The sequence below is a fragment of the Athene cunicularia genome, assembly GCF_003259725.1.
Source record: "Athene cunicularia isolate RWA chromosome 3 unlocalized genomic scaffold, athCun1 chr3_part1, whole genome shotgun sequence".
Classification (NCBI taxonomy): Eukaryota; Metazoa; Chordata; class Aves; order Strigiformes; family Strigidae; genus Athene; species Athene cunicularia.
The window spans coordinates 1,208,113-1,231,970 of NW_020799097.1; the positions used below are offsets into that span (position 1 = coordinate 1,208,113).

Below are 23,858 nucleotides of genomic sequence, written 5' to 3' on the forward strand. Positions count from 1 at the left end.
GGGGTACGTTGGCGGGCTGAGAAGTTTGCTTTGCTACTGCTCTCTCCTGTGTGGAAGCACAACCCTGCCCAGCACCTCCAAAAGCACAGCACAGTCAGACGGGTGCTCAGCAACCCCCGTGGCTCCTGCACCCTCGGAGACAGCACAGACCCGATGCGATAGACCAGGGCGTGCTGCTTACAGCTGAGATGGCCAAAAAACTCCTTCCCAGCAGATCCTAATCCACGCTGCATCTCTTCCAGATTGGCCCTGGGGGCAAGTCAGACCTGCCCCCAATCGACGGCCCCACAGACATGGACCGGGGCCCCATCCTGCCAGTGCCACTGGGGATTCGGCCGGTGCTGAGTAAATACAGAGTGGAGGTAATTACCTTGGAGCACCAGGTTTTAGTGTTGTGTGGAGCAGGAGAGCCTGGCCACGGGTGTGTGAAGGCCAGGAGGGATCTCTGAGGCTCTGGTGGTGAGCTGGGCACCAAGCCCAGATGTCTGCACTGCAAGGATCGGTCTGTACAGGCTGCAGCAGTCCAGAAAGAACAGGCAACTGGATCACTCCTTGCTGCCTTAAATGTGAGCACCATAGCAAGTAAACAGCCCTGGGGCTGAGACACGATGCAGGTTAGACACACGTAATACATCTGCACCCAAAGCAGCCCCCCAGGTCAGGTAAGCTGCACCCCACCAGTCTCGGGCACGGAGGGCAGGGTGCCTCTGTAGATACCTAAAGGGTGATGTGTCCAAGCAGGGTCCCTCTCCCTCGGTGGGTGATGGGTGACCCAGGCAATGCAGCCGGTGACCTTCGGTGCACGGTTGTAGGTATCTCCACTCAGGTGAGCTGCTGCTGACCGGATCTCCAGGTCTCTGCAGGGATGCCAGCTCCTGGTCTTCCAGACATTTGCGTCTGGTTAAACAAATTGTTAGTTGTCTGATGGTCAAGGTGAATACAGCCATGGGGAATCAGGAGGTGAAAAAAAAAATTTCTCAATTTAGGGGAGCTTTTTGTCACGGTAGAGGTCTGTTATCCTAAGAAGGGGGAGGGAAGTTTCCCCAGTGATACCATTTGATGATGCCAGTGCTGACTCAAGAGCCACTGTGGGTGGACAAGCCCATCTGGTCCTGCCCTACAGAGTCCCATGGCACGAAAAGGTGAGAAAGAGACAGGCAGAAAAAGGAGTGTCGAGGGCAGCGGGTTGGAGGTCTTAGGCTGCTGCAGATCAGGGCAGGGTGGATGATGTGGGGTGTCAGAGTGAGACTGTGCTGCAGCCCCAAGCCACATCGGGGAGGAGAAGGTGCCTCGGGGACCCACCGCTGCCCAGGCAATGACATCTCGAGTAGGGCCCCTGCTCCTGGGGGAATGGAGAACCAACTCCTTTGCCTCAAGCCTGGCTCCAGCCAGGGGCAGTCCCTCTCACATTTATGTTCTTCCTTCTCCCCCTCCTGCCCTAGATCTTGTTCTGGGGGCTCAGAGATCTGAAGAGAGTGAACCTGGCCCAGGTGGACCGGCCCCGTGTGGACATTGAGTGTGCTGGGAAGGGGGTGCAGTCAGCCCTTATACAGAACTACAAGAAAAACCCCAATTTCAGCACTTTGGTCAAGTGGTTTGAAGTGGTGAGTGTTTCCTCTTCTCCCTGAGCCCACAACTGCAACCCAGATTTTCTGGAGCCCAGACCATGGCTCCCAGCTCCTCGCTTTAGTGTCCCCTCAGCGACAGCAGACATGAGCACCATCCCAGCTGGCAATGGCCTTTCTCTGAGCACTCCCAAGCCACTGCTGGAGCTGCTCTACACCTCTTCCTCCAACACAACCCCCGGTTTAGTCCCTGCTGGCCAAAGTAGACATCCCACAGCCCTTGGTAACCAGCACATCTTTGCCTCTCAGGACCTCCCAGAGAATGAGCTGCTCCATCCACCCCTCAACATCCGGGTGGTGGACTGCCGGGCTTTCGGGCGTTACACCCTGGTGGGGTCCCACGCTGTCAGCTCCCTCCGAAAGTTCATCTACCGCCCACCCGACAAGAAAGCCCAGCACTGGAATATGACAGGTACCAGGCACGGGCCATGGTGTGCAACTGGGGGTCATGGAGAAGAGGGAGATGGGTTGTAAGGACTACGGGACGTTGCGTGCTTGTTGGTTGGGCAAATAATGCTTCAGGGTTTGGGTTAAGGGGGTGAGAAGGCACAGGGCGAGGCTGTGATTTCCCCTTTGGTGTTGTTTTTGATCTGTGGGTCTCACTGAGGTGTTCCTCCTGATACCCGTAAGACAAGAAAGGCTTGTTCACCTCTGACATCTCTGCAGCTTCATGGCTCCAGACTCCCCAAATGCTCCTCAAGACTGGGAGATGAATTTGCCATGCTCTATGCCTGCTGCTGCTTTGAGCAAAGACTAGAAAGCTAGATTGGGGCTGGGGGTGGCCACCCTCTTAATCCCAACCACCACCCCGTCTATCAGCACGGGAGAATTCCCCGCAGCAAAACCCATCATCAACCCACTTTCCCTGCAGCCAGCACAGCAGCTGAGGCCTTGGTGAGCCGCGGGAATTGCTCATCTCCTCCCAGTCCTTGGTGGGAGCGAAGGTACTCTTGGTTGGGCAGAGACAGGAGCTCTGGGGGCCATCCCTGGTTCCAGCCAAGGTGGTGGTGTCCATGCCAGATGATTCTTTCAGGGCAAGCATCTTCTCTGCCTCTTCTCCTCTGGACACTGGTGTAGGTGGAAAAAAAAAAAAAATCCTTTCTTATCATCTGCTTTCCTTTGCTATGGAGCGGTTATTTGATCATGCTGTAAGGGTCTGTGCTCATATCCTCCGCTCTTCTCTGAGCAAGGCGGTCACACATCACTCCTACATGATTCTTTAGGATCTCACCTGAGCTCTCAGTTTCTCCCCTACACTGTCCTTCTCTCTTGTTCTTTCTCGTCCTCTGTCCTCTGTCCAGCTAAACACCTCAACGGGTATGTGGCAATGGCCAACGGGGCCCATCGCTCTCGCCCCACAGGGGAGATCGTTGTCAATATGGAACCTGAGGTTCCCATCAAGAAGATGGAGACGATGGTGAGGCTGGAAGCTGTGAGTATCCATCTGTCAGCACCACTTCAGCATGTCTTTCCTCACTGAGTTGACAGTCTTTGAGGGATTCCACCCAAATAGAGGCTGCCTTCTCCTGCTGAACACGGCGTTGGGCTGAGGCTTGGATGCTTGGGTCATTGTCATGATTGATCCTGATGTTTGGGTCGTTGTCAGTCCTACAAATGGACCTCTTTCTGTCCTCCCAGAAATCAGCTGGTGCTTGCTGCCCAGGAAGGACTGTCCTGGGCTTAGCAAACTTGACAGCTTTATGTTTGCCTTCGAAAATGGGCAGATGACAATGAGCACCCACAAACACATCCCTCTGCCTGTCTGTGACCGATACAGGCACAAGTGGCCCATCAGAAAGTCTGCACTGCATTCAGCTCTGGGGCACCAACAGCAGAAGGACACGGACCTGCTCCAGCGGGGCCAGAGGAGGCCACGGAGATGCTGGGGGGCTGGAGCACCCCCTGTGAGGATGGGCTCAGAGAGTTGGGGGGTTCAGCTGGAGGAGAGAAGGCTCCAGGGAGACCTTAGAGCGGCCCCCCAGGGCTGAAAGGGGCTGCGGGAAAGGGAAGGAGACACTTTTTACAAGGGCATGTAGTTAGGATAAGGGGGAACAGGTTTAAGCTGAAAGAGGGAGATTTAGATGAGATCTGAGGCAGAAATTGTTCCCTGTGAGGGGGGTGAGGCCCTGGCACAGGCTGCCCAGAGAAGCTGTGGCTGCCCCCTCCCTGGAAGGGCTCAAGGCCAGGTTGGACGGGGCTTTGGGCAACCTGGGCTGGTGGAAGGTGGCCCTGCCCATGGTAGGGGGTTGGAACTAAATGATTTTTAAGGTCCCTTCCCACTCAAACCAGTCTGGGATTCGCTGATAAATTCCCCATCCCCACAGCTGCAGTGACCCTGCACACACTGTGCAGCCTCTGCAAGCAGCCAGAGTCATGCAAGTTTCCCTGATACTTTTTCCTTTTTACAATAGCTTTGAGACACTCGGGTGCCTGCATCAGCTCCCTGACATACCTGTTCAGCTCTCTGAAATGCCTGTTTGGCATTTGTGTCGCCGCACAACCGCTGTACAGCAGGTCTGAGCTGAGCAGGACACGAGAGATGTGCAGAGCTGATCTGGGCACACAGAGTCCATCTGAGGTGGCCAAAGCTCTTCAGACCTGTTGTGTACGCTCTGAAAATTTGGCACTGTATGCACTGGACAGGCAGCATGTCCCAGAGGCATCAGGGTTTTTTTTCACACACTGGCATATTCTTGCCCAGAACAGGAATTTCAACTGCTGCTCATACCCGGAGCTCCCTCCACAAAAAGAAACAGATTTCTTTTTTTCAGGAAGCCCTTTGCAGTAACACACACACACACAACCCCTGAGACAAGCAGCACATCCCAAGCTCACAAGCACACGTGTACAGATACATACAGACACTCCGCAAGGTCCCGGGTGCATCCACACAGGCAGAGTTCCTCGTATGTGCACAAAAAGCTGTATCATACACAGCTGCTCACACAGCTCCATGCAGGAGGAGCTCGGGGGGTTTGCATGGTTGTATCTGGAACACCCCAGTGTTCTTGCTTCTTAAAACCTGCCACAGTGGCTTGCAGACCTTCCGAGACAGACAAGAAACGCTCCAAGGGAGCAGAAAGGTGTTACCATGCTGAAGGCCAAGGGTTTTTTCCAGCCCCTTGCTGCCAGGGCCTGTGTTTCTCCCTTAGTGGGGAGCGAGGGGAATGTCTCCGCCGCGGAGATGGGTGGGTGCGTCACGGCAAACATCCCCCCGCATGCAGAGCTCTTCACCCAAGGCCCCGGGTTCCTCTGCCCCTGGGGAGCCGTCAGTGACGAGTGTGCCGGGGGGTGTGTGCGCGTTCGGCTGAGGCTGTGCTGCTAACCCGCTCTCCCTGTTCCCTTCCACCCCCCGGCGCAGAACTCCGACGCGGTGGTGAAGGTGGATGTGGTGAGTGACAGATCTGCTCTGCACCCCCGCTCCCAGCCCCCCCCATCCTACCCTTCTGCGTGGCTTTTGAGGGACCGTGCATCCTCTCCATCCCCAAGATAGGCGGGGACCAGCACCCCTTGGTCCCAAGGCAGGGGCAGCGTGGCGTTGTCTCGTCACTAGATGTGGCAGTGGCCTGGTTCCTGCAGGTTGGGAAGCCTTCTGGGCCAGCACTTCCCAGCCCAGCTGTCCCAGGAGGAGCAGGGTAGACAGGACCCTGTGGGAGAGATGCTGGTTATTCCTACCACAACTGGAAAAGGCTTTGTTGCACCTCTGGGTGGGCCCAGGATACTTTGCTGGGCAGAGGGAGGGTTGTTACCCTGTAAGGTTCAGGAGCTGCAGCCTGGGAAACGCGTGGATGAAAGGGATGAGGAGAAGGTAGGGATGTCTCAGGGCTCCGGGACTGTCTCTCTGGAGCCATGGGCATCTTGCTTTGCTGCTCCGTGCCTCAGTGTCTGCGGCTGTAAAAGGGGGAAAATGCCATGAGGCCACCCAGCCTGGAGGGTTTTGCTTTCTCAGGTGCTTCGCCCACCACCTTGGCACTTCACGAGGCATTTCGCTTTCATCTGATCCCTCTTCTTCTCTGGCTGTGCTTCCCTTGTCCCTGCAGACTGAGGAAGAGAAGGAGAAAAAGAAAAAGAAGAAGAAAGGAGGAGTAGGAGGAGGAGAAGAGGAAGTAGAAGAGGAGGAGCCGGACGAGAGCATGCTGGACTGGTGGTCCAAGTATTTTGCTTCAATTGAGACTATGAAGGAGGTGGGTGTATATAGGAGGGGGGTGTATTGTAGAGGGGAAGAGGAAAATTTTGTTTCCTGCCTGCAAGGTCTCACTTATTTCCAGCTACTTCCAAAGGCTTGGGGCTGGCCTGCTTTCCTTGCTAACCTTGCCTGACTGCCAGCGAGACAGAGCTGAGCAGGATTCCTCTTCCTCGAGTGCACTTAGTGACTGCTTTGTTCTCAGACACGGGTATTGAACAGCGTCAGTGCTGCAGGCTGCACTCGGTGACTTTGATTTCCCCAGATCTGCCAGAACCTCGTTGGTGGCTCTGAGGGGAAGAGCGAGCCTGGGTTAGGCACCGCCAGGGAGCACAGAGACCTCGGCACAGGCACTCACTCCCTGTTTGCTTCCTTTCTCCCCCAGCAACTCCGGCAGCAGGAGGCAGCCGCAGCAGAGGCGGAGGAGAAGGAGGAGCTGGAGATTGCGGACGGTAAGCAGGTTGTGAAGGAGAGAGGGAGCGTGGCAGGGGAGGCTGCACCGGGGCTCCTTCTGGTGCCTGCGCATCCCTTTCGGCGCCGCCTGCTGCTTTTCCGCCATCCCAGATGTTCAAACCTGTTGTATATCCCCGTGCAGGATCCGGTTTTGTGAACGCAAGCCTGGCGTGGGCTGGGCTGGGTTAACACACCAGGTGAATCCAAAGCAGAGCTGGGCGGAAGGCGCAGTGACACAGACTAGTGACCAGGACCTGTGTTACTGTCCGAGGGTGGCTCGTGCAATCACGACTCGATACGCCATTAGAAGTCCTGCCGCTTTGGCTGTGCAGATGTGTTAGCCACAGGGCTGTGTGCTTGAAGTCTGAGCACTTCAACTACTTCTCGATCAGCTTCATGGAGTTTTCCATCCTCGTTTTGCAGGAGGCTTAAAAATATTTTCTTTTTTTGCTCCAGTTTTTCAAGGGGAAGGTTCAACCAGACAAAAGGTCTGAGATTCCTCTAATCTGGGTGCTTTTCCCTGCATGTGGAGGCCTCCTTGTCTGCTGTTCTAGCACAGGCAGGGAAGAAAAATACACACTTTTAGGGCAAGTTCTCTGAACTGTTTTCAATACTATGTTGCAATAAGATGAATCGTGCCCTAAATGCGTTTTCTCTGAAGGAAGTCAGGGGCTCTGTAGCTCAGATGAGGTGTTGCAGATGTCTAAATGTGAGCGACACAAATTTTGTACCCCAAGGGATGGGGGCCAAGACTACAGGTGGGCTGGAACATGTTGGTCAAGGGTGACTTTGGTTGCAGCCTGGAAGCTCCTTACCAGTCCCACCAGTGGGGCTTGCGGGGCTTTCCCTGAGGTTTTGGGCCCACTCCTGTTTAACATCTTTTCTGATGATCTGGACGAGGGGATCGAGGGCCCCCACAGTCAGTTTGCAGGTGACACCCAGTTGGGTGGGAGTGTTGGTCTGCTCGAGGGTGGGGAGGCTGCAGAGAGACCTGGGCAGGCTGGAGCGAGGGGCTGAGCCCAACTGGGGGGAGTTTCACTGAGGGCAAATGCCGGGGGCTGCCCTTGGGCCACAACAACCCCCAGGGGGGCTACAGGCCTGGGGAGGAGTGGCTGGAGAGCTGCCGGTCAGAGAGGGACTGGGGGGTGAGAATGAGCCAGAGTGTGCCCAGGGGGCCAAGGAGGGCAACGGCATCCTGGCTGGTGTCAGCCCTGGCGTGGCCAGCAGGGACAGGGAAGGGATCTGAGCCCTGGGCTCGGCACTGGGGAGGCCGCCCCTCGATTCCTGGGTTCAGTTTTGGGCCCCTCACCCCAAAAAGGCCATTGAATGACTCGAGCGTGGCCAGAGAAGGGCAACGGAGCTGGGGCAGGGTCTGGAGCACAGGTCTGCTGCGGAGCGGCTGGGGGAACTGGGGGGGTTCAGTCTGGAGAAGAGGAGGCTGAGGGGAGACCTCATCGCCCTCTACAGCTCCCTGAAAGGAAGCTGCAGAGAGCTGGGTTTGAGCCTCTTTAGCCCAGTAGAAAGCAACAGGAAGAGAGGGAATGGCCTCAAGTTGCAGCAGGGAAAGTTCAGACTGGATATTAGGAAGCATTTCTTTCCAGAAGGGGCTGTTGGGCATTGGCATGGGCTGCCCAGGGCAGTGATGCAGTCCCCATCCCTGGAGGGGTTCAAGAGTCAGGTCGATTTGGAGCTTGAGGATGTGCTGTAGGGGGGAACTGTGCTGGGCGAACGGTTGGACTGGATGATCTCCAGGGTCCTTTCCAACCTAGATGATTCTGTGTTTCTGTGACTTTCACTCATGCTCTCGACATGTCCCATGTCCCCTCACGACAGCAGGTTGCTGTCATGCCCAGGCAAGGCAAAATCCATTAGCTGAGAAAAATAGAGCACCTGGTTTCTTTGGAAGACTTGTCTTCATATGACGAGAAAGGCGAGGCTGGGTCTTGCTGAGCTCAGAGACAACTCTGAGCAGCTTCTGCCTGGGCTTTTGGGGGGTGTCTTTTGTCCCCCCTTGTTTTCTTTCTGTCTCCTGAGAAGGATCCATTTCCCCTTGGCACTCCCATTCCTTCCTCCTTTCCTCTTCCACATTAAGTCTTTGTCATCTCTCTGTGCCCATCTGCATTGCCCAGCAGCCATGAAAGCTGGCGGAGGCAGCGAGGGACAGGGATTGTGAGTGGGTGGGAGATACTTCCTTTGAACGTGCCTTTCCAGGCAGCCTGTTCCCAGGGTGGTTGATGTCCCTGGCTGGTGGTTGCTCTGAATACAGCCCCTAACAACCTGTTGTTGCAGCTGGTCATGGGCAACACTTCTTTAAGGGCAGAAAGCCTGTGCTTTGGTGCTGAGCATCACTCGCTGTCCCCTCTGTGATACCTAGGCTGGGGTTTTATTCTCCAGGCTGCATACAGCAGGAAAAGTCTCCAGTAGAAGGAAGAAAAGGAGATGCCATGGGCAGGACCAGGTCTTCTCGCTGCTGGTGAAGCTAGCCAGAGCCTAGCACTCTGCCCATGTTTTGTAGTCCTCCAAATTACTTCTGCCCAGGTCAGCTCTGGTAGTTCCCTGCACAGAGACCTCTGGGCTCCTGGAGATGCTGCGACCTGGGCAGCAGTGGCCAGAGTCAAGGAAGGACAGGAGAGGTCTGGGGCGGGAGTTGCAAGCAGTAGCAGCTGCCAGCTTTCATGCTCCTCCTGTTTGAAGGACTTTGATCAAGTGTCCCCTCCCTGGCTCCTCCACCATTCCTCATCCTCATTTCCATCTCCTCCCGCCCCAACTGCTCCCCTCGGACTCAGAAATCAAACTTGATGACTCTCCCATGAAAGGCTCCAAGGGCCAGGCGAAGAACAAGGAGAAGTCCAAGGCTCCCAAAGACGATAAGAAAAAGAAACAACAGGCAGCCCCTGAGCTTCCCGAGAAGAACAAGAAGCAGAAGATTGACGAACTGAAGGTGTGTGTTGGCTGGGCAGGAGGTTGGTTGGCTGCCTGCTGGGAGCCGGGCAGGGTGGCACTCCCAGCCCCCTGGAGATCAGGGCAGGGTGGATCAACCCTGCATGAGGCACTTGCCTATCAAGGGGTATCCAACCCCAGGCGAGATGTGCCTTGGCTTCTCTCTGTAGTTTGAAAGAGTCAGAGGTAACACACTTTATAGAAAAGGTGTCACCCTGGGATAGGATCGTCCTTGGGGCAGCTTGGACGTGCCCTGGCTGAAGGGGAGAGTTTTCTTGCCAGGCCTCAGGGCTCTGGTTCATTGTGCTGGCCTGTGGTGTTTGTTGGGATTAACGTCGTCTGTGATGCTGGGTCTGAACCTGAGTCTTGCACAGCTGCCTCACCCATTCAGCTGAGCCTTCCTCTTGTATGTTATCAGTTTGGGGGGGTGCTTGTGGCATCAAGATCCAACCCAACGACCTTGGAGATCCTTTCCCCTCCTAGAGAACTGGGAACTGGGAGCTGAGGAGTCCGTGTTCTCTCGGAGTTCCCTCAGACAGTCACCGTATCTCATCCTCACTTTTTCTTTTTTTTTTTTTTAACCTAATTCCCCTCCTTTAACTTTCTGTCATCTCAGGTCTTCAACAAAGAACTGGAAACAGAGTTTGATAACTTTGAGGACTGGTTGCACACCTTCAACCTGCTTCGTGGGAAGATTGGGGACAACGATGACAATGCGACAGAAGAGGAGCGAATAGTGGGGAGGTTCAAAGTGAGTTTGGTTGCTGAGTTGGGCCAGGGCAGGGGCAGCTTGGGGAGCTCTGGCCAACAGGTTTCTCAGCTGAAGCTGGTTTAGAAAGAGGGGCTTAGGTGCTACAGAATCCAGTTTACGCTGACCCAGCTGCAGGCACCTTGCAGGGAGGGAAAGCCTCCAAGGATGGCCCCAGAAATCAGACAGCACATCTGCGGAGGTGCTGATCTGCAGGCACACAGATCCTGGATGATTCTTACAGAAGGCCAAGGGAAAAGCAGCTCCTCTTTCTTGCCCACTGTGGAAATAAATCACGCCCTGGGTTATTGCTGAGCAACTTTTTGCCAGTACCAGTCACCTGGGCTCATGGCCGTGTTCCACCACTGCCAGTCCCCAGGCAGTGTAGGAGCACATCAGCTGTAAGATTCTTGGGCAAGAACCTTTCTGAGGGTGTGATCCTGGCCAGGTGAAGCCTGTCGATGCCAGTTTTGCCCTTTGCTTGCTTAGCAGAGGAGATGAGCTGGCAGATCCCCACTTTCACCAGGATCAGACACTTTAGGAGCATAGAAATCAGCAGTGGCTTATGTGGTAGTTCCCCGATTTTCCAGCCCATCCCTTGTCAGCCCTTTTATTCCCATTGCTTTTGTCCTGTCAGTTTTTGTCCTGTGGAATCCCTGTCCATGAGCTCCTTGCTAGCCTGATCCCTCTGCAGGCCTCCTTCCCTTTGTCCAATTCCTCTGCTCGTGGTTGTAACCCCTGAAGAGGTACGTGTGTGGTGAAGGAGTTTTCCAGATCTGGCCTGTCTGCTCCAGGATGTGACTAGAAACAAGGGGATTGTCTGGGTCCTCAGGAAGGGGGGTTTGGGATGGGTCTGCTCCCCCTGAGCCCCTGGGCAGCAGGACTCTCATCGGGCCATGCCCTCCCTCACACCAGGGCTCCATGTGTGTCTACAAAGTGCCTCTCCCTGATGATATCACCAAGGAGCCAGGATACGACCCCAACTTCGGCATGTTCCAGGGGATCCCCAGCAACGACCCCATCAACGTGCTGGTCCGGGTCTACATTGTACGGGTGAGTGTGACTGTGTGGCGTGGTAAGGTGTGATCCTGCGCTCCCTTCCACGGCACAGCACCCCACCCAGGAGCTGGTCCCAAAGCTGTAGGGATGTTGGTTTTGAGCTCTCGGGGCATCGAGGCCAAGGACACAGCATGAGGACTGAGGCAGCTCATTGATGGGGCCTTGAATGTTGTCTCCGTAGCTGTGTGCTCCAAGCACTGGGAGCAAGACAGATCCAGAGACCTCTCTTCTGGTACGTAGGATGGAGCAGTGGGTCTGTCCCAGTGCTTAATTTGGATCAGCCCAGACAGGGAGGTGCTGGTTCCTTCCACAGCCGTGACACCTCCGTGATGCTTCACTGAGCAGAACGGGAGCTGGCAGGGTCTAGTAGATGCAGTTGAAGGTCATGTCGCTTCCTTGAATGTGCACTGCTATGGAGTGTGCTCTGGAAAAAGTCTTTTCCTGAGCCCTAAACTGCTCGTCCTTGTGTCCCAGAGCCTGTGAGTGACGTACTGGAGCCAGGCAGAGACCTCTCAGTCCAGCCAGAAGCACCTGGGCTGCTCTTTGTCACCACCTTGTCCCAGTGCTTTACAAACACAATCAACTTCAGGCCACATTTCCCACCAGCCTGCTTCTCTGTCCAGTGCTGTGTCCCATTGCCTGGTGGGGTGATGTGTGTCCCAGCCATCCCCATCAGACTGAGGCTGCAGGAGCAGATCCCAGCCTGCTCAGCATCAGCACCAGCCAGGGCTGGCTGGATGTGCCCTGCCGTGGGCACCTGCTGTTGTGTGCTGTGGTGGAGGTTGGGACTGGAGAGTTTGGGGATGTTCACCCCCTTTATGGGGAGAAGCCAGACGCCCTTGGCCCTAATGCAGCGAGCAAAGAGAACTGGAGTGGAAGGGGGAAGTCTTCTCAACGTCGTGGTCAGGTTGCTCTGGCTCTTTCTTTAGAGCCCGTTTACTGATGAGAGATGCCAAGGGTGACCACAATTATTTCTCTCTGAGGGGACACAGCCAGCCCCAACCCATCCCCAAACCAGGACAGGAATTAACACAAGGCAGGATTTATCCCCAGTTTAAACCAAGCTGCTCTATTCAGGAGGACCAAAGAGCTTAGCCCTGTGCCCATGGCCAGGTGAGGCCAGATGGTCTCAGGGGTGGAGAACAGGACTGTCCCTGTCCCTGAATTTTTTGCTGCTGTGAACAGCACTGATCTGTCATCTCCTCTGTTCTCTACAGGCCACAGACCTTCACCCAGCTGACATCAACGGGAAAGCCGACCCCTATATTGCCATCAAGCTGGGGAAGACAGACATCAAAGACAAGGAAAACTACATCTCCAAGCAGTTGAACCCTGTCTTCGGAAAGTGAGTTTCCCCAGCCCTGTTACCCCTCTGCACCTGCAAGTGGTGAGCTAAGCCTGAGTCAAGCTTGCCAGCCCTCGCACCTGCACTTTAGCCATCCCACAACTGCAGCTTGGGCTCCACAGACGGGGCTCGTCACACAGAACTTCCCTTACAAGCAGCGTAGGCATCCTCATTTAGGCCGCCTGTCCTTTGCCAAGCAGCATGGTCAGTATGGTAACGGGTGTTCAAGAGACACCCACAGCTGATCAAGATTAACTACCTACTTCAGGAATCATTAGGCCTGAACTCCAGTGGGGGTAAGGCCTGGCTCTCCAGTGACACACAAACTTAGTTTCGGGGCTTTTGAGACATTCGGGTCAAACAGTCACCCTGTGCCACCTCCTGCCTACAGCTGCTGGATGTGGAACAGCCCACACAGAGATTCGGTTGAACTTCCTGCCCCAAATGTCCTGCGGTGGTAGATGCAAATTAAACACTGGCCACAGGCTGGAGCAGACCCGCCTCACCCATGTGTCTGTCTCGAGTAACAGCCAAACCTTTCAACTGCTTTTCTTCTCCCCCTCCCCTGCTCTCCTCTGGCCCAGATCCTTCGACATCGAGGCCACCTTCCCCATGGAGTCCATGCTGACGGTGGCGGTGTACGACTGGGACTTGGTGGGCACTGACGACCTCATTGGGGAGACCAAGATCGATCTGGAGAACCGCTACTACAGCAAGCACCGAGCCACTTGTGGGGTGTCACAGTCTTACTCCATGTACGAGCAAAGCTTTCTCTGCCCAACCTTCTGCCTGGACCCGTGCCTGGTCTCCTCTTCCACGCCAAACCTAGATCTCCTGCAGGAACCTCCCTCCTCGATTGCCTGCTGAGAGGGGGCCCTGTGCTGTACCGTCACTCTTAAGACAGGTTTTGTGACCCACACAGCAGGGCAGCAGTGGAGGGGGTTGTAAGGAGCTCAGGGCAGGGAGGAAGGGACCAAGGGGCACTGGTGGGACTGGCCAGAGCTGAAATAACAGCAGGACCAACACAGCAGTGCTGAGCATCAGGAGTCAATGGGGTGTGTTGGGAATTTCAGGTCTGAGTCAGCACAGAGAAAAGGGTGGAAGGGTGTTAGCAAAGCATAAGGTGGGAGCACAGAGGCATCTACTCTGCTCTGAAGTTTCACATTTGCTGCCTCAGATCCTCTCTCTGTGAATCCCGGGTCCTTCATGGCAGCAGCATTTGTTTTGCTGGCAGAAGGGAACAAAATCACTTTTTCCTCCAAATCTTGCTGCTGCTTCACTGACCTTGGCCTCCTATTCACAGATACGGTTATAACACCTGGCGGGACCCCATGAAGCCCTCCCAGATCCTGTCCAAGCTGTGCAAAGAGGGCAAGGTGGATGGACCGCACTTCGGGCCAGGAGGAAGAGTGAAAGTTGCCAACAGGGTCTTCACTGGCCCTACGGAGATTGAGGATGAAAATGGTACCTGCTTCATGGGATGAAGGTTGTGGAGGGGAGCAGGGGTCTGGGCTGTCCCCTCATCATCCGGGATTGGAGACAGATAGAGTGGCCCCATCACCCCAAATTAGCACTGCAGTCACTCTCTATCCACCACCTTAAAGGGACCTTCTGGTATGTGACCAGTTAGAGTCTTACAGACCACCCAGGCCAGTGGGTTGCTCTCAGAATCACTCACGGGTGTCCATGGCAGAGCATCACCAAAGCTGCTGTTGAAAACTTCCTCCTGGAAGTGTATCCCTAAGGAGCAGTGAAGACAGCCCACTCGGGGGGTCTCTAGGGTTGAGGAAGCCAGTCCCCATGTGGAAGCTGCATCCCCAAACAACGGTGGTGTCCCAGCGCACTCACGTGTGCTCAAGGAAGGCGAAGGCAGGCTGGGGGGGTGCAGAAGAGGAGGAGAATGTGGTCAGCAGATACAGAGCTTGTTCAGTCTGGGACGGTGCAGCCTGGCAGGGGACCTGGACCTTCTGTAAATGACTACCAGGCTTAGAGAGAGGAGAAGGGGAGGGGTTAGGAAGGGTTGGCTGAAGTGTGTGCAAGGAGACAGCCAAGAGTAGTGAGTGGGCGGTTCTGCTCCCTTGGAGTAGGAACAGGGTTCTTTGCTGTCCCTGGGGTGTCTCAGCCCTCCCGTTGCCCACACAGGCCAGAAGAAGCAGACAGACGAGCACCTGGCCCTGACCGTGCTGCGCCACTGGGACGACATCCCCCGGGCGGGCTGCAGGCTGGTCCCCGAGCACGTGGAGACGCGCCCGCTGCTGAACCCCGACAAGCCGGGCATCGAGCAGGTCCTCAAAGGCCCGGAGCCCAGCGGAGGCAGCGCAGCAGAGCCTCCGAGCAGGGCGCAGAGGTGGCGGCTGGGCAGACCAGCCATAACCCTCCCTGCCGTGGGCAGCGGAGGCAGGAGGAGTGTCCTGCCGAGTGTGGCACTCGGCCCTCGACGGCCCTCAGCAGTCACCCGCAGACTAAATCCTCAGCACCTCTCCTGCTCCAGCCTGCACCCGTGTCCTACCCCCAAGTCCCATGGCCCCCTGCACCCCAGCACCACGCCGTGCCCCGAGCCACTTCTGCAGGGGGTGGAGAAGGTCATGGCACGGGGGAACCCTGCCCTGCCCCACATCTGTCAGGGTTCAGCGTGGCGGCCCTGCCCCACATCTGTCAGGGTTCAGCGTGGCAGGCCCTGCCCCACATCTAGCACAGCCAGGCTGATGTTGATGGGCAAGAGGAGCTGGGAGGGGGCCCGACTGGAGGTGGGGGCAGGAGGGCCCGGGGGAGCTGACTGCACCTCTCCAACCTTGCAGGGTCGCTTGGAGATGTGGGTGGACATGTTCCCCATGGACATGCCAGCGCCCGGCCCTGCCATTGATATTTCTCCCAGGAAACCAAAGAAGTAAGGAACCTGCCAGCCAGCCAGCCCCCAGGAAATCACAGGGCTGGGCCTGGAGCTTCTCCCCTCTCCTGCTCTGCCCCACGGCCCAGCCCAGCCCCCTGCCTGGGTACCTCGGCCTCGCTGGCATTTCCAGAGATCCCAAGGCTAGAGGCAGCGAGAGATGTCTTCCCCTTCCAGAGCTGCCCCTGAAGGGTGGTACCTCCCCCGTCACATGCCCTGCAGCTCCCCAACTTTCTCATCTGTGTAGACTAGGAAATTAAATTGTTCCCCAGTCCCTAGCACAGGAGGGGTCTCCACAGCCCAGTGCAGCCAGCCCTGACCCCCTCGCAGGCCAGGGGCAGGGGCAGCCCAGGGCAGGGCATCCCCAGCCAGTTTGGATGAGCCCTTTCCAGGAGGTGGTGGCCAGAGCCCGGGGTGGGGAAGGTTACTGGGACAGAGCTGCTCAATCCAAGCAGGACTGAGCAGGCACCAAGCAGTGTAGTTAAAGAGTTATTTCCTCTCCACCCTGCCCTCTCCCTACTCATTCAGAGAGAAGAGAGCCATTTCTCCCCTCGCCATCCCTCCTAGCCCTGCCTTACCCTGCTAGACTGTGTCCTTGGGTCCCTTTCTCCCCCCTGGGGCCGGGATACAGGGATGGCGCTGGGCATCCCTGGGGGAGTCCCTTGTGCTCCCGTGCCCAGCAGATGATGTCTTGGCTGGAGAGAAAGTCTCTTGATCCCAGTGGCAGGGCAGGCAGCTGCAGGCAAGCTGAAGCCAGGGGCAAGGCCCAGATGCCAGTGTGGACTGGAAAAGCAGAGAGCTGTCTACAGCCCACGAGCTGGAGTGAAAATGTTCCTACGGGTGGGGTGAAGAGAGGGTTTGCAGGTAGATTGCCTGTTTCAAGCAAGGTTATGCCTGGTTATCATCCTCAGGGTGTAATCCATGTCCCCTCTCGTAGCTGGGAGTTCCTGGCACCCTTTGACACAAGTTGTAGGTGCTGGATACAAGCTCCCACCCGTGGGTGCAGACAGGAGGGAGCCAGGACTGGAGGAGATGGCAGGAGTCCCATAGCTGGGCTCAGCCAGGGCATTGCTGGAGGAAGATACCAGAGGAGGTGGGTTAGGGAAACTGTAAATCCCCTTCCCCTCACCTGCAGGACTCCCTGGTAATTCTAGCAATGTGGCTGCAGCAGCCCCCAGCCTTCCTCCTCCAGCATCTCCATGTCGCAGCTGCACCCGTGAGGATTCTGCCTTCTGCTCTTCCTCCGGCTGCTCCCACAGAGCTGCTTTCTCCATCACCAAATTTCCCATTGTGGCTGGGAAACCCCAGCTCCCCTCAGCTAAAAGGCAGTGCTGGGAATGTCCCCAAGTCTCTGAACGTGCTGGGGATGTAGGAAGGACTGTGACACCCGTTTCTAATGGGTGACAGCCCTGCTGAATAAGGTGGGGAAACCAGGGAGAGCGTTGGCCTCAGACCACTTTGTAGACTCTCTTTTAGTCACAAATCTACCAAAAATCAAGCCTGGGCTGTCCTGTTGAGCCTTTGGCTTGGGCTTTGCAGAGGTTCAGCACAGACTGAGGTCCCCATGGAGTCCCCGGGATCACTGGAGGGGTTGAAGAGTCGGGCTGAGCCAGCGCTGAGGGATCTGGGGAAGTTGGGAACGGTCAGGGGGAGGGTCATGGTGGGGCTGGAGGAGCTGCGAGGGCTTTTCCAACCCGGATGATTCTGTAACGGGTCCCCTTGCTGCTCTGCTCGCCCTGCCTGGGCTGACCCAAGCTCATGTGGACAGCCCCGTCCTGTTCTTGCCCTCGTGTGGCCCCTTGGGTAAGGTCCCTGTGAGCAGTTCCCTGCTGTCTTGGTGCCTGGTCCTGGTTTCTGGCAGCATCACCCCGTTCCCTCCTATCCCTTCCCCTGCCCCCCTGCCTCACCTCCTTGTCTCCCTTCCTCCTGCCAGATATGAGCTTAGAGTGATAGTGTGGAACACAGACGAGGTCGTTCTGGAGGATGATGACTACTTCACTGGCGAGAAATCCAGTGACATTTTTGTCAGGGGGTAGGTACAGCGTGGCATGCCAGCACCACCTCCCCTGCTTCTCCCCGGGGTGTGTGTGTGGGGGGAATTTAGAGCTCACTGGGGTTCCCTGGGTGGTTTTAGAGCAGGAGGTGGGGGATACGGTCTGTGGTGCCAACGCTGCCGTTGTCTTCTGTGCTGTGTTTCTTGCCTCTCCATCTCTCTCTCTCTCTTGGCTGCACAACCCGCTGCCTGTGCCTGGCCTGGCTGCCCAGCTTTGAGCTGCGGGTTATTATCTGGAACACTGATGAGGTGCTTTTGGAAGATGATGCTTTCCTGGCAGGAGAGAAGATGTCTGACATCTATGTCAGGGGGTAATGGCCGAGGCCTCGCTGCTTGGTCCCGTCTGCCCCTCTTCCGCATTTTGAGTTTGCCTTGATGCCCCCACTTGGCATTTCAGCCCTGCAACCTCCACTTCCAGCAGCTGGAGCCAGATTCCGGGTGGTTCCCATCTCCGCTTCACTCTCACCCAGCAGGAAGGGAAAGCCTCTTCCAAAACTCGCCCGTACAGAGCTGAGGGGACCCACACCTGCCCGTAGCCTGGTTCTTTACAGGGCCTCAAGCCAAGGCCACGGCATTTCCAGTCTGTTAAACTGCTCGGTGCTTCCTCTGCAGCTTCGCCAGCTCAGGCCAGGTCTCCTCTGCTTGCACCTCATGCTTCTCTCAGACAACTGGGTCTGTTTTGGCATCTCGGGTTGTATCAGCCCTGTGACATTTCTGCAAGGGTGCTGAATCTGAGATGCTGCGGCCTTTCCCCATCAGTGTGGTGGGGGATCACCCGACCTTTGCGTTCTGTGGGGCAGAGCTGGGCATTGGCACGCTCAGAGCCTCAGCAAACAACCGTGCATTGGGTGCCTGGTGTGGACTCAGGTCCCTGCTGGCTCTGTTCCCTCAGGACAAATGCAGACAAAAACCTGAGGGCACCCTGGGGAACAGAGATGCCCTAGCTCGTCAGAGAAAGGGGCTGGGGGCCACTCACAGTCTTTAAAACAAAGCTGTGTTCCCTACAGCCCAGACTTATTGCTCTGGACCATCCTCCATGCCCTTTTTGCTCTGGGAATCCTGCTCAGTTGAGCCAGAAAATTAGGGGTACAAACACACGTGATGATAAGGTGGGCATGGCCACCCCATCTCCCAGGGTGGTGTGACTGGGACCCCACTGTCTCCAGCGACACGGCGCCCACGGTGCCTGCCTGAGCTGGGTCCCTTTGGTGGAGGTTGGGTTAGCAGAGACCACCCCACCCTCAAGCAGAGCCTGCAGCAGGCCCTAAAGACCTCTGATGGGCTCAGTAGTTGTGCCCTGACACAGGGACCCTGTGGTGACTAGCGAGAAGCTCTCCACAGCCTTCACTGGGCCTGTCCTCTCTGCCAGTGCAGGATGGGGAAATCCTTCCAGAATGCTCTGCTCCAGCCTCCCCAGCAATGCTCCTTGCTCCTGTCCACCTCTTCGACATCTCCCTGCCCAGAGACAGACCTCTGACAACCCGCTTGCATTTCTCACTCTCAGACCCCTGCTGTTCCTTCTAGGGTCCTCCTGCCCCCATGCCATGCCGCCTCTTGGAGTTGCTGCAGCAGCGATGGAGCCCCAGCCCCTTGCTCACGCCTTTCGGGTCCTCCCAGTCTGTCCTGGAGACATCCTGGCTGCATGGACAGGATGGGCCTGTGCTCTCTCCTCTCTCCTGTAACATGTGCCACCCCTCTCACCCCTCTGGGCCCTGCAGGTGGCTGAAGGGTCAGCAGGAGGACAAGCAAGACACAGATGTCCATTACCACTCGCTCACCGGTGAAGGCAACTTCAACTGGCGCTACATCTTCCCCTTCGACTACCTGATGGCCGAGGAGAGGATCGTCATCTCCAAGAAGGAGTCCATGTTCTCCTGGGATGAGACGGAGTACAAGATCCCGGCTCGTCTCACCCTGCAGGTCTGGGATGCTGACCACTTCTCGGCCGATGATTTCCTCGGTGAGTGGAGGGCCCGTTGAGTTGGGGTGATGGGGCAGCTATGGCTGGCCAAGTAGGGAGCAGTGTGGGATCAGATAAAGCCTGTATAGGAACAGGACCTGGAAGGGCAGCTCTGCTCCTCGAGCCCGCAACATCCTGCAACCCCCCTTTGGATGCTACTGGTAAGAGCGGGTAGGATGAGAGCCCTTGTCTCTGCTGCACAAAGGCTCCTCCTGCAGCAAAGATCTCAGCTTCTTTGTTCCCAGACCTAGTTCAAAGTTGCTCTCCGGGGCAGGAGATACTGTCTCAGCCCACGTGCAGCCAAGGCCTCAGCATTTTGGGAGCCAACATCTGTGCTACCCTTTCTCCTGCCAGGGGCCATCGAGCTGGACCTGAACCGCTTCCCCCGAGGAGCCAAGACGTCGAAACAGTGCAGCCTGGAGATGGTGACGAACGAGGCAGAGCTGCCCATGGTCTCCATCTTCAAGCAGAAGCGGGTGAAGGGCTGGTGGCCGTTCGTGGCCAGAGATGAGAACGATGAGCTGGAGGTCACCGTAAGGATGGGGAAAAGGGAGGGATTTTGCATCCTGGGGACTGCACTCTGTGCAGACACCCTCTGGCCCCCGGCACTTGCCTCTCTTCTCTCGGGTCCCCTCTGTCACCGTGGCTGGGGGGGCTGAGGAGCATTGCCTAGTTCCCAGCACAACTCTGCTTCCTGCAGGGGAAAGTTGAGGCTGAACTGCACCTTCTGACAGCAGAGGAGGCAGAGAAATCCCCCGCCGGGCTGGCTCGCAACGAGCCCGACCCACTGGAGAAACCCAAGTAAGTGGGAAACCCCAGTCCCCAGCAGGCACCTGAGCTCTGGGAGATGCTGGGGGTGCTCCCCGAGGGTGGGGGGGAGGCAGGCATGGAGAGGTGCGGAGGGGTCATGCTGGGGGAATGAGGGTCATGAGCAGAGCCAGCTCTTTTTTTTCCTTACTCTGTTCCTCCTCTGCCTCACTTCTTGGCTCCATCCCCTCGCCTGGGCCTCCCACCACCTCCTGCTCCCCTCCAGTCCTCACCACCAGCTTCCAGCTTCAAGTGGAACCCTCACAAACCCGCATTGCTCCATCTGGCACAGCGTGCCATCTTCCCTGGCCCACCCTCCTGATTCTCCTGGTTGCACTCGTCCACTCTGCAGACTTAACCCTGGGAAGGAATCCTGCACGTCCCTTTGCCCACCATGTCCACTGCCCACCATCCTGCCCTCCTCTGTGGCCATGGCATTAACGATGGGTGTTTGCTTCCCCTGCAGCCGCCCGGACACGTCCTTCATCTGGTTCCTGAACCCGCTCAAGTCCATCAAATACCTCATCTGCACGCGCTACAAGTGGCTCATCATCAAAATCGTGCTGGCCCTGTTGCTCATCGTCATGGTCGCGCTCTTCCTCTACAGCATGCCAGGCTACATGGTCAAGAAACTGCTGGGAGCATGAAGCTTGGGAGCCTCCCCCATGTCCCCAGCCCCGTGGAACAACCTTCCCCCGTCCCAAGCCCTTCTTCTCCCCGCAGCCTCTCAGCAGCTCTGGGGGAGATCTCCCTCCTGCTGCTGCTGCTGCTGCTGGGGCTCCTCTTTTACATTCCTCCTCTGTGGGTCCCATTTGTGGCTTTAGTCCTAGAGAAATGGGGCTGGAGGATGGAGTCAAGCCCGAGGCTGTGTGTCCCTCGCCGGGGCTGGCAGAGGTGCCTGGTGGCTACTGCGGGGCAGCCAGGCTGGGGGGCTCGGAGCCTTTTTTCTCTGGGGACCATGACTGGTGCCCTGCTGGGGTCTTGGAGCTGCAGGGGAAGGGGAAGGGGCTGCACCACGGGAGCGCTCCCCAGAGGCTCCTTGGAGGGACAGTTGGCACCAAGGCTGAAGCAGGGACCTGGGATGGAGGAGCTGGGGCCACACCAGCCCCAGCGGTGGGGGGCCGGGGCACAGAGCAGCCCCCATGCCTGTCCCCCCCCTGCCAGCACGGGCCCTGCTCTGCTCCTGGCTCTGGAGGTCACTGACCCCCAGCCCGGGGGACTCCCAGCAGCGCTGCCCCGAAGCCGCAGAGGCCCTGCAGGGAGCCCGGGGGCTGTACCCGGGGCAGAGCCTGCCTGTCCCTCCCCAGGGCTCTGGCAGAGGCAGCTCCAACCTCTGCCCGGGGTTCCCGACCCAGAGGTGGTGGTGGCTGGACAGCCCTGGGGGGGGACTCACAGGGAGCTGGGGACTCTGGCACAGCGAGAGCTCCCTGGAGCCTTCTTCATTCTCCATTTCATTTTGTTTGGATTTCTGTGTATCGTGGCCGGGGTCTGTCCTGCCGGGTGGAGCAGGGAAGGGCTCTTTTCTCAGCTCTCTGCAACATTCAGCTGCTGAAAAGCCACCCTCTCCGGCTTCAGGTGTGTAAGACCCTCACTGGAGAACTGACAGATCGGAGATGTTTTAGGATACTACTGGTTGAATCAGTCAATAAAAATTGTCTTTCACTTCTGAGTTCTTCACCGCAGTCTCATGATAGTGGGGAGAGGGGAGCCCATCACTGGCTGTTTCTCCAGATGAGCACATTCCTCCTTCCCTCCACTTCTCCAGCACAGCCTCTTCTCCCGCTTCCTCGCCCCAGGGCCCGTTCCCTGGGCACACCCCGGTCCCCCGGCTGCGGTTCACCTTCTGCTTGCCACCCTACAAGAGAGGGGAGGTGAGCAGGGACCCCAGGGCTCCATTTGTCCCCCAGAGCAGGGAGGGGGGCCCTGGGATGCAAAGGGGTCTCTGAGCGAAGGGGCTTTGGGGGGTGTGAGCAGCAGCAGCTCCTGGGCTTCCCTGCCTGACATCAGCCCTGGCCCACTGCCTGCCCCGCAGGATGGCCACCTCCCCCCACCTCTTCCGTGCCCAGTGTGGCACACGGCACCCTCCCAGCATCGCTCCAGGGGGATTTTGGGGAACCGATGGGTTCTCTGCCAGACGTAGACGGTTTCCCCAGCCAGGACCAGCTCAAAGCCCATCCCCAGTTCCAGCTGGAGCTCCTCCTGGTGCACCAGCAGGTCCACGCTGTGGAGGATGGCGGCCAGCGTGGGCAGGTCCCGCTCTGGCAGGGGCTCGCTGTGGTGCGGGCAGCTGCCGGTGAGGCACCGCCGGCACTCCAGGCAGGTGGCATATTCTTTGCGGATGTCTTGGGAAACGCTTGGAGCGCCGCTATCCCGAGACTCCTTCAGTTTTCCCAGGAGGTCGCGGCAGACTCGGGTCACGCCCAGGGAGCCCATGAGGGACGTGGCCAGCTCCTCCAGGTCGCTGCTGTGGGAGGAGGAGGGCTGGTTCCTGAGGAGCTCCGAGCTGGTGGCAGCACCGATGTTCCCGTCTCGCCCCACGTCTCCCGTCCTGTGGGGGAGCTCCCTTGCAGAAGCCGCGTCCCCGCCGACGCCGCTTTCCCACCCTTCTCCTTCGTGGCGCTTCCTCCAGCTGTGGGGGGAGATACCGGCTGGAGTGTGGGGCTGCTGTGGGGCAGCCCGGACCCAGCACCCTCTCCCTGTCTTCTCCCGCCCGCCTGGGTGATCCTGCCGGCCCTGCTGGCTCTGGGGTGCTCCGGGTGATGGGGGGGTCGTGGGGACACGGGGCAAGGCCAGCCCAGCAGCACGAGGGGCACAGCGAGGGGCCGGGCACCTTCCAGCCCCGGCAGAGAAGGGCCAGGCCAGGGGCTGAGGACAGAGAGGGGTGCTGGGGCCACCGGTGGGCTCTGTGGGAGGGGCCTGGTGCTGGGAAGCTGCCACCCCCCGAGGGATGCCCTGGCCCTCCCCAAGCCAGCCCCCGCTTCCCTCGGCGCCCAACCTCAGGGGCTCAGGGCCAGATCCTGCTCTCGCCCCCCTGCAGCCTCCCCAGGGCAAGGGCGCAGCTACACGGGGCAGAGGGACCCCCGAGAGGGGCTCCTGGAGGACTCACCTTGCCGTCTGGCTCTCGGTGGCCCCTTCCACGGCTTCGCAGGGGACGGAGGTGGCTCCTGGCAGAGGGAGGGAGAAAGCAGAGGGACAGTGAGCGAGGGCAGGCGGCGCGGGGGCTCTGCCGCAATGGCGTCCCTCAGCCGGGAGCCGCTGTGGAGCCCGGCGCAGCTCTGGGCCGGGGTTGCTCACCTATCGGGTCCTTCCTCCCGTCTCTCCGACAGCTCTTCTCCTCTGCAGAGCTCCCCTGTGCCTAGAGCACAAGCCCCGCGTTAGTTAGTGCAGGGGGTCTCCCCTGGGCCAGGAGGAGCCCTGCCCAGCAAACGAGGACCCCGGGAAGGGGCAGCTGGAGCTCCGGGGGCAGGACTGGCCCCGGCCCCAAGCCTGGGCTGGGGCCTGAGCAGAGGGGGCTCGGTGGCTCCCGAGCAGGGGCCGTGCTGGGTGGGCAACGGCCACTGGTCACTGCTCGTCCCCCGCTTACGGGGCCTTCCGAGCACCCCGGGGACGGGCTCTGCCCGGGGCTAAGCCCTGCCCAGGGGGTGTCGGGGGGTGCCATGACCAACACCTACCTTGGCCTTGGCCTTGCTCCTGGGCCAGCAGGCTGCGAGGAGGCCCAGGGTGAGGACAGATAACAAATTGGGGGCGCAGGGCAGCACCACCATGAAGAGGCCCCACACGGAGAGGCTGGAGATGAAG

General features: G+C 58.1%; 2 protein-coding genes across 17 annotated transcripts in view; one reads left to right on the forward strand and one right to left on the reverse strand.

Moving 5' to 3' along the window:
* OTOF (otoferlin) overlaps positions 1-21,729 on the forward strand; it is a 103,563-nt gene extending 81,834 nt beyond the window's left edge. For 7 of the 16 annotated variants that reach the window (XM_026845407.1, XM_026845413.1, XM_026845416.1 and 4 more), the window contains 20 exons: positions 243-362; positions 1,443-1,604; positions 1,875-2,037; positions 2,927-3,057; positions 4,987-5,016; positions 5,666-5,809; positions 6,194-6,260; positions 9,048-9,202; positions 9,818-9,952; positions 10,865-11,002; positions 12,226-12,353; positions 12,938-13,108; positions 13,657-13,817; positions 14,496-14,638; positions 15,152-15,240; positions 17,174-17,272; positions 19,012-19,253; positions 19,608-19,786; positions 19,954-20,054; positions 20,527-21,729. In XM_026845407.1, the coding sequence (XP_026701208.1) occupies positions 243-362; positions 1,443-1,604; positions 1,875-2,037; positions 2,927-3,057; positions 4,987-5,016; positions 5,666-5,809; positions 6,194-6,260; positions 9,048-9,202; positions 9,818-9,952; positions 10,865-11,002; positions 12,226-12,353; positions 12,938-13,108; positions 13,657-13,817; positions 14,496-14,638; positions 15,152-15,240; positions 17,174-17,272; positions 19,012-19,253; positions 19,608-19,786; positions 19,954-20,054; positions 20,527-20,707 (2,739 nt within the window). In that variant the 3' untranslated portion in view covers positions 20,708-21,729. Of the gene's footprint in view, positions 1-242; positions 363-1,442; positions 1,605-1,874; positions 2,038-2,926; positions 3,058-4,986; positions 5,017-5,665; positions 5,810-6,193; positions 6,261-9,047; positions 9,203-9,817; positions 9,953-10,864; positions 11,003-12,225; positions 12,354-12,937; positions 13,109-13,656; positions 13,818-14,495; positions 14,639-15,151; positions 15,241-17,173; positions 17,273-17,505; positions 17,605-19,011; positions 19,254-19,607; positions 19,787-19,953; positions 20,055-20,526 lie in introns of all 16 variants that reach the window. The other 9 variants (XM_026845411.1, XM_026845418.1, XM_026845412.1 and 6 more) reach the window with 6 other exon arrangements.
* The window catches only part of LOC113478846, a 5,071-nt gene continuing 2,915 nt past the window's right edge, over positions 21,703-23,858 (reverse strand). Inside the window, exons 6-10 of the mRNA XM_026846352.1 lie at positions 23,738-23,846; positions 23,355-23,409; positions 23,167-23,224; positions 22,137-22,689; positions 21,703-21,915 (exon numbers count right to left, since the gene is read on the reverse strand). Coding sequence (XP_026702153.1) covers positions 21,703-21,915; positions 22,137-22,689; positions 23,167-23,224; positions 23,355-23,409; positions 23,738-23,846 — 988 coding nt within the window. The remainder of the gene's footprint in view (positions 21,916-22,136; positions 22,690-23,166; positions 23,225-23,354; positions 23,410-23,737; positions 23,847-23,858) is intronic.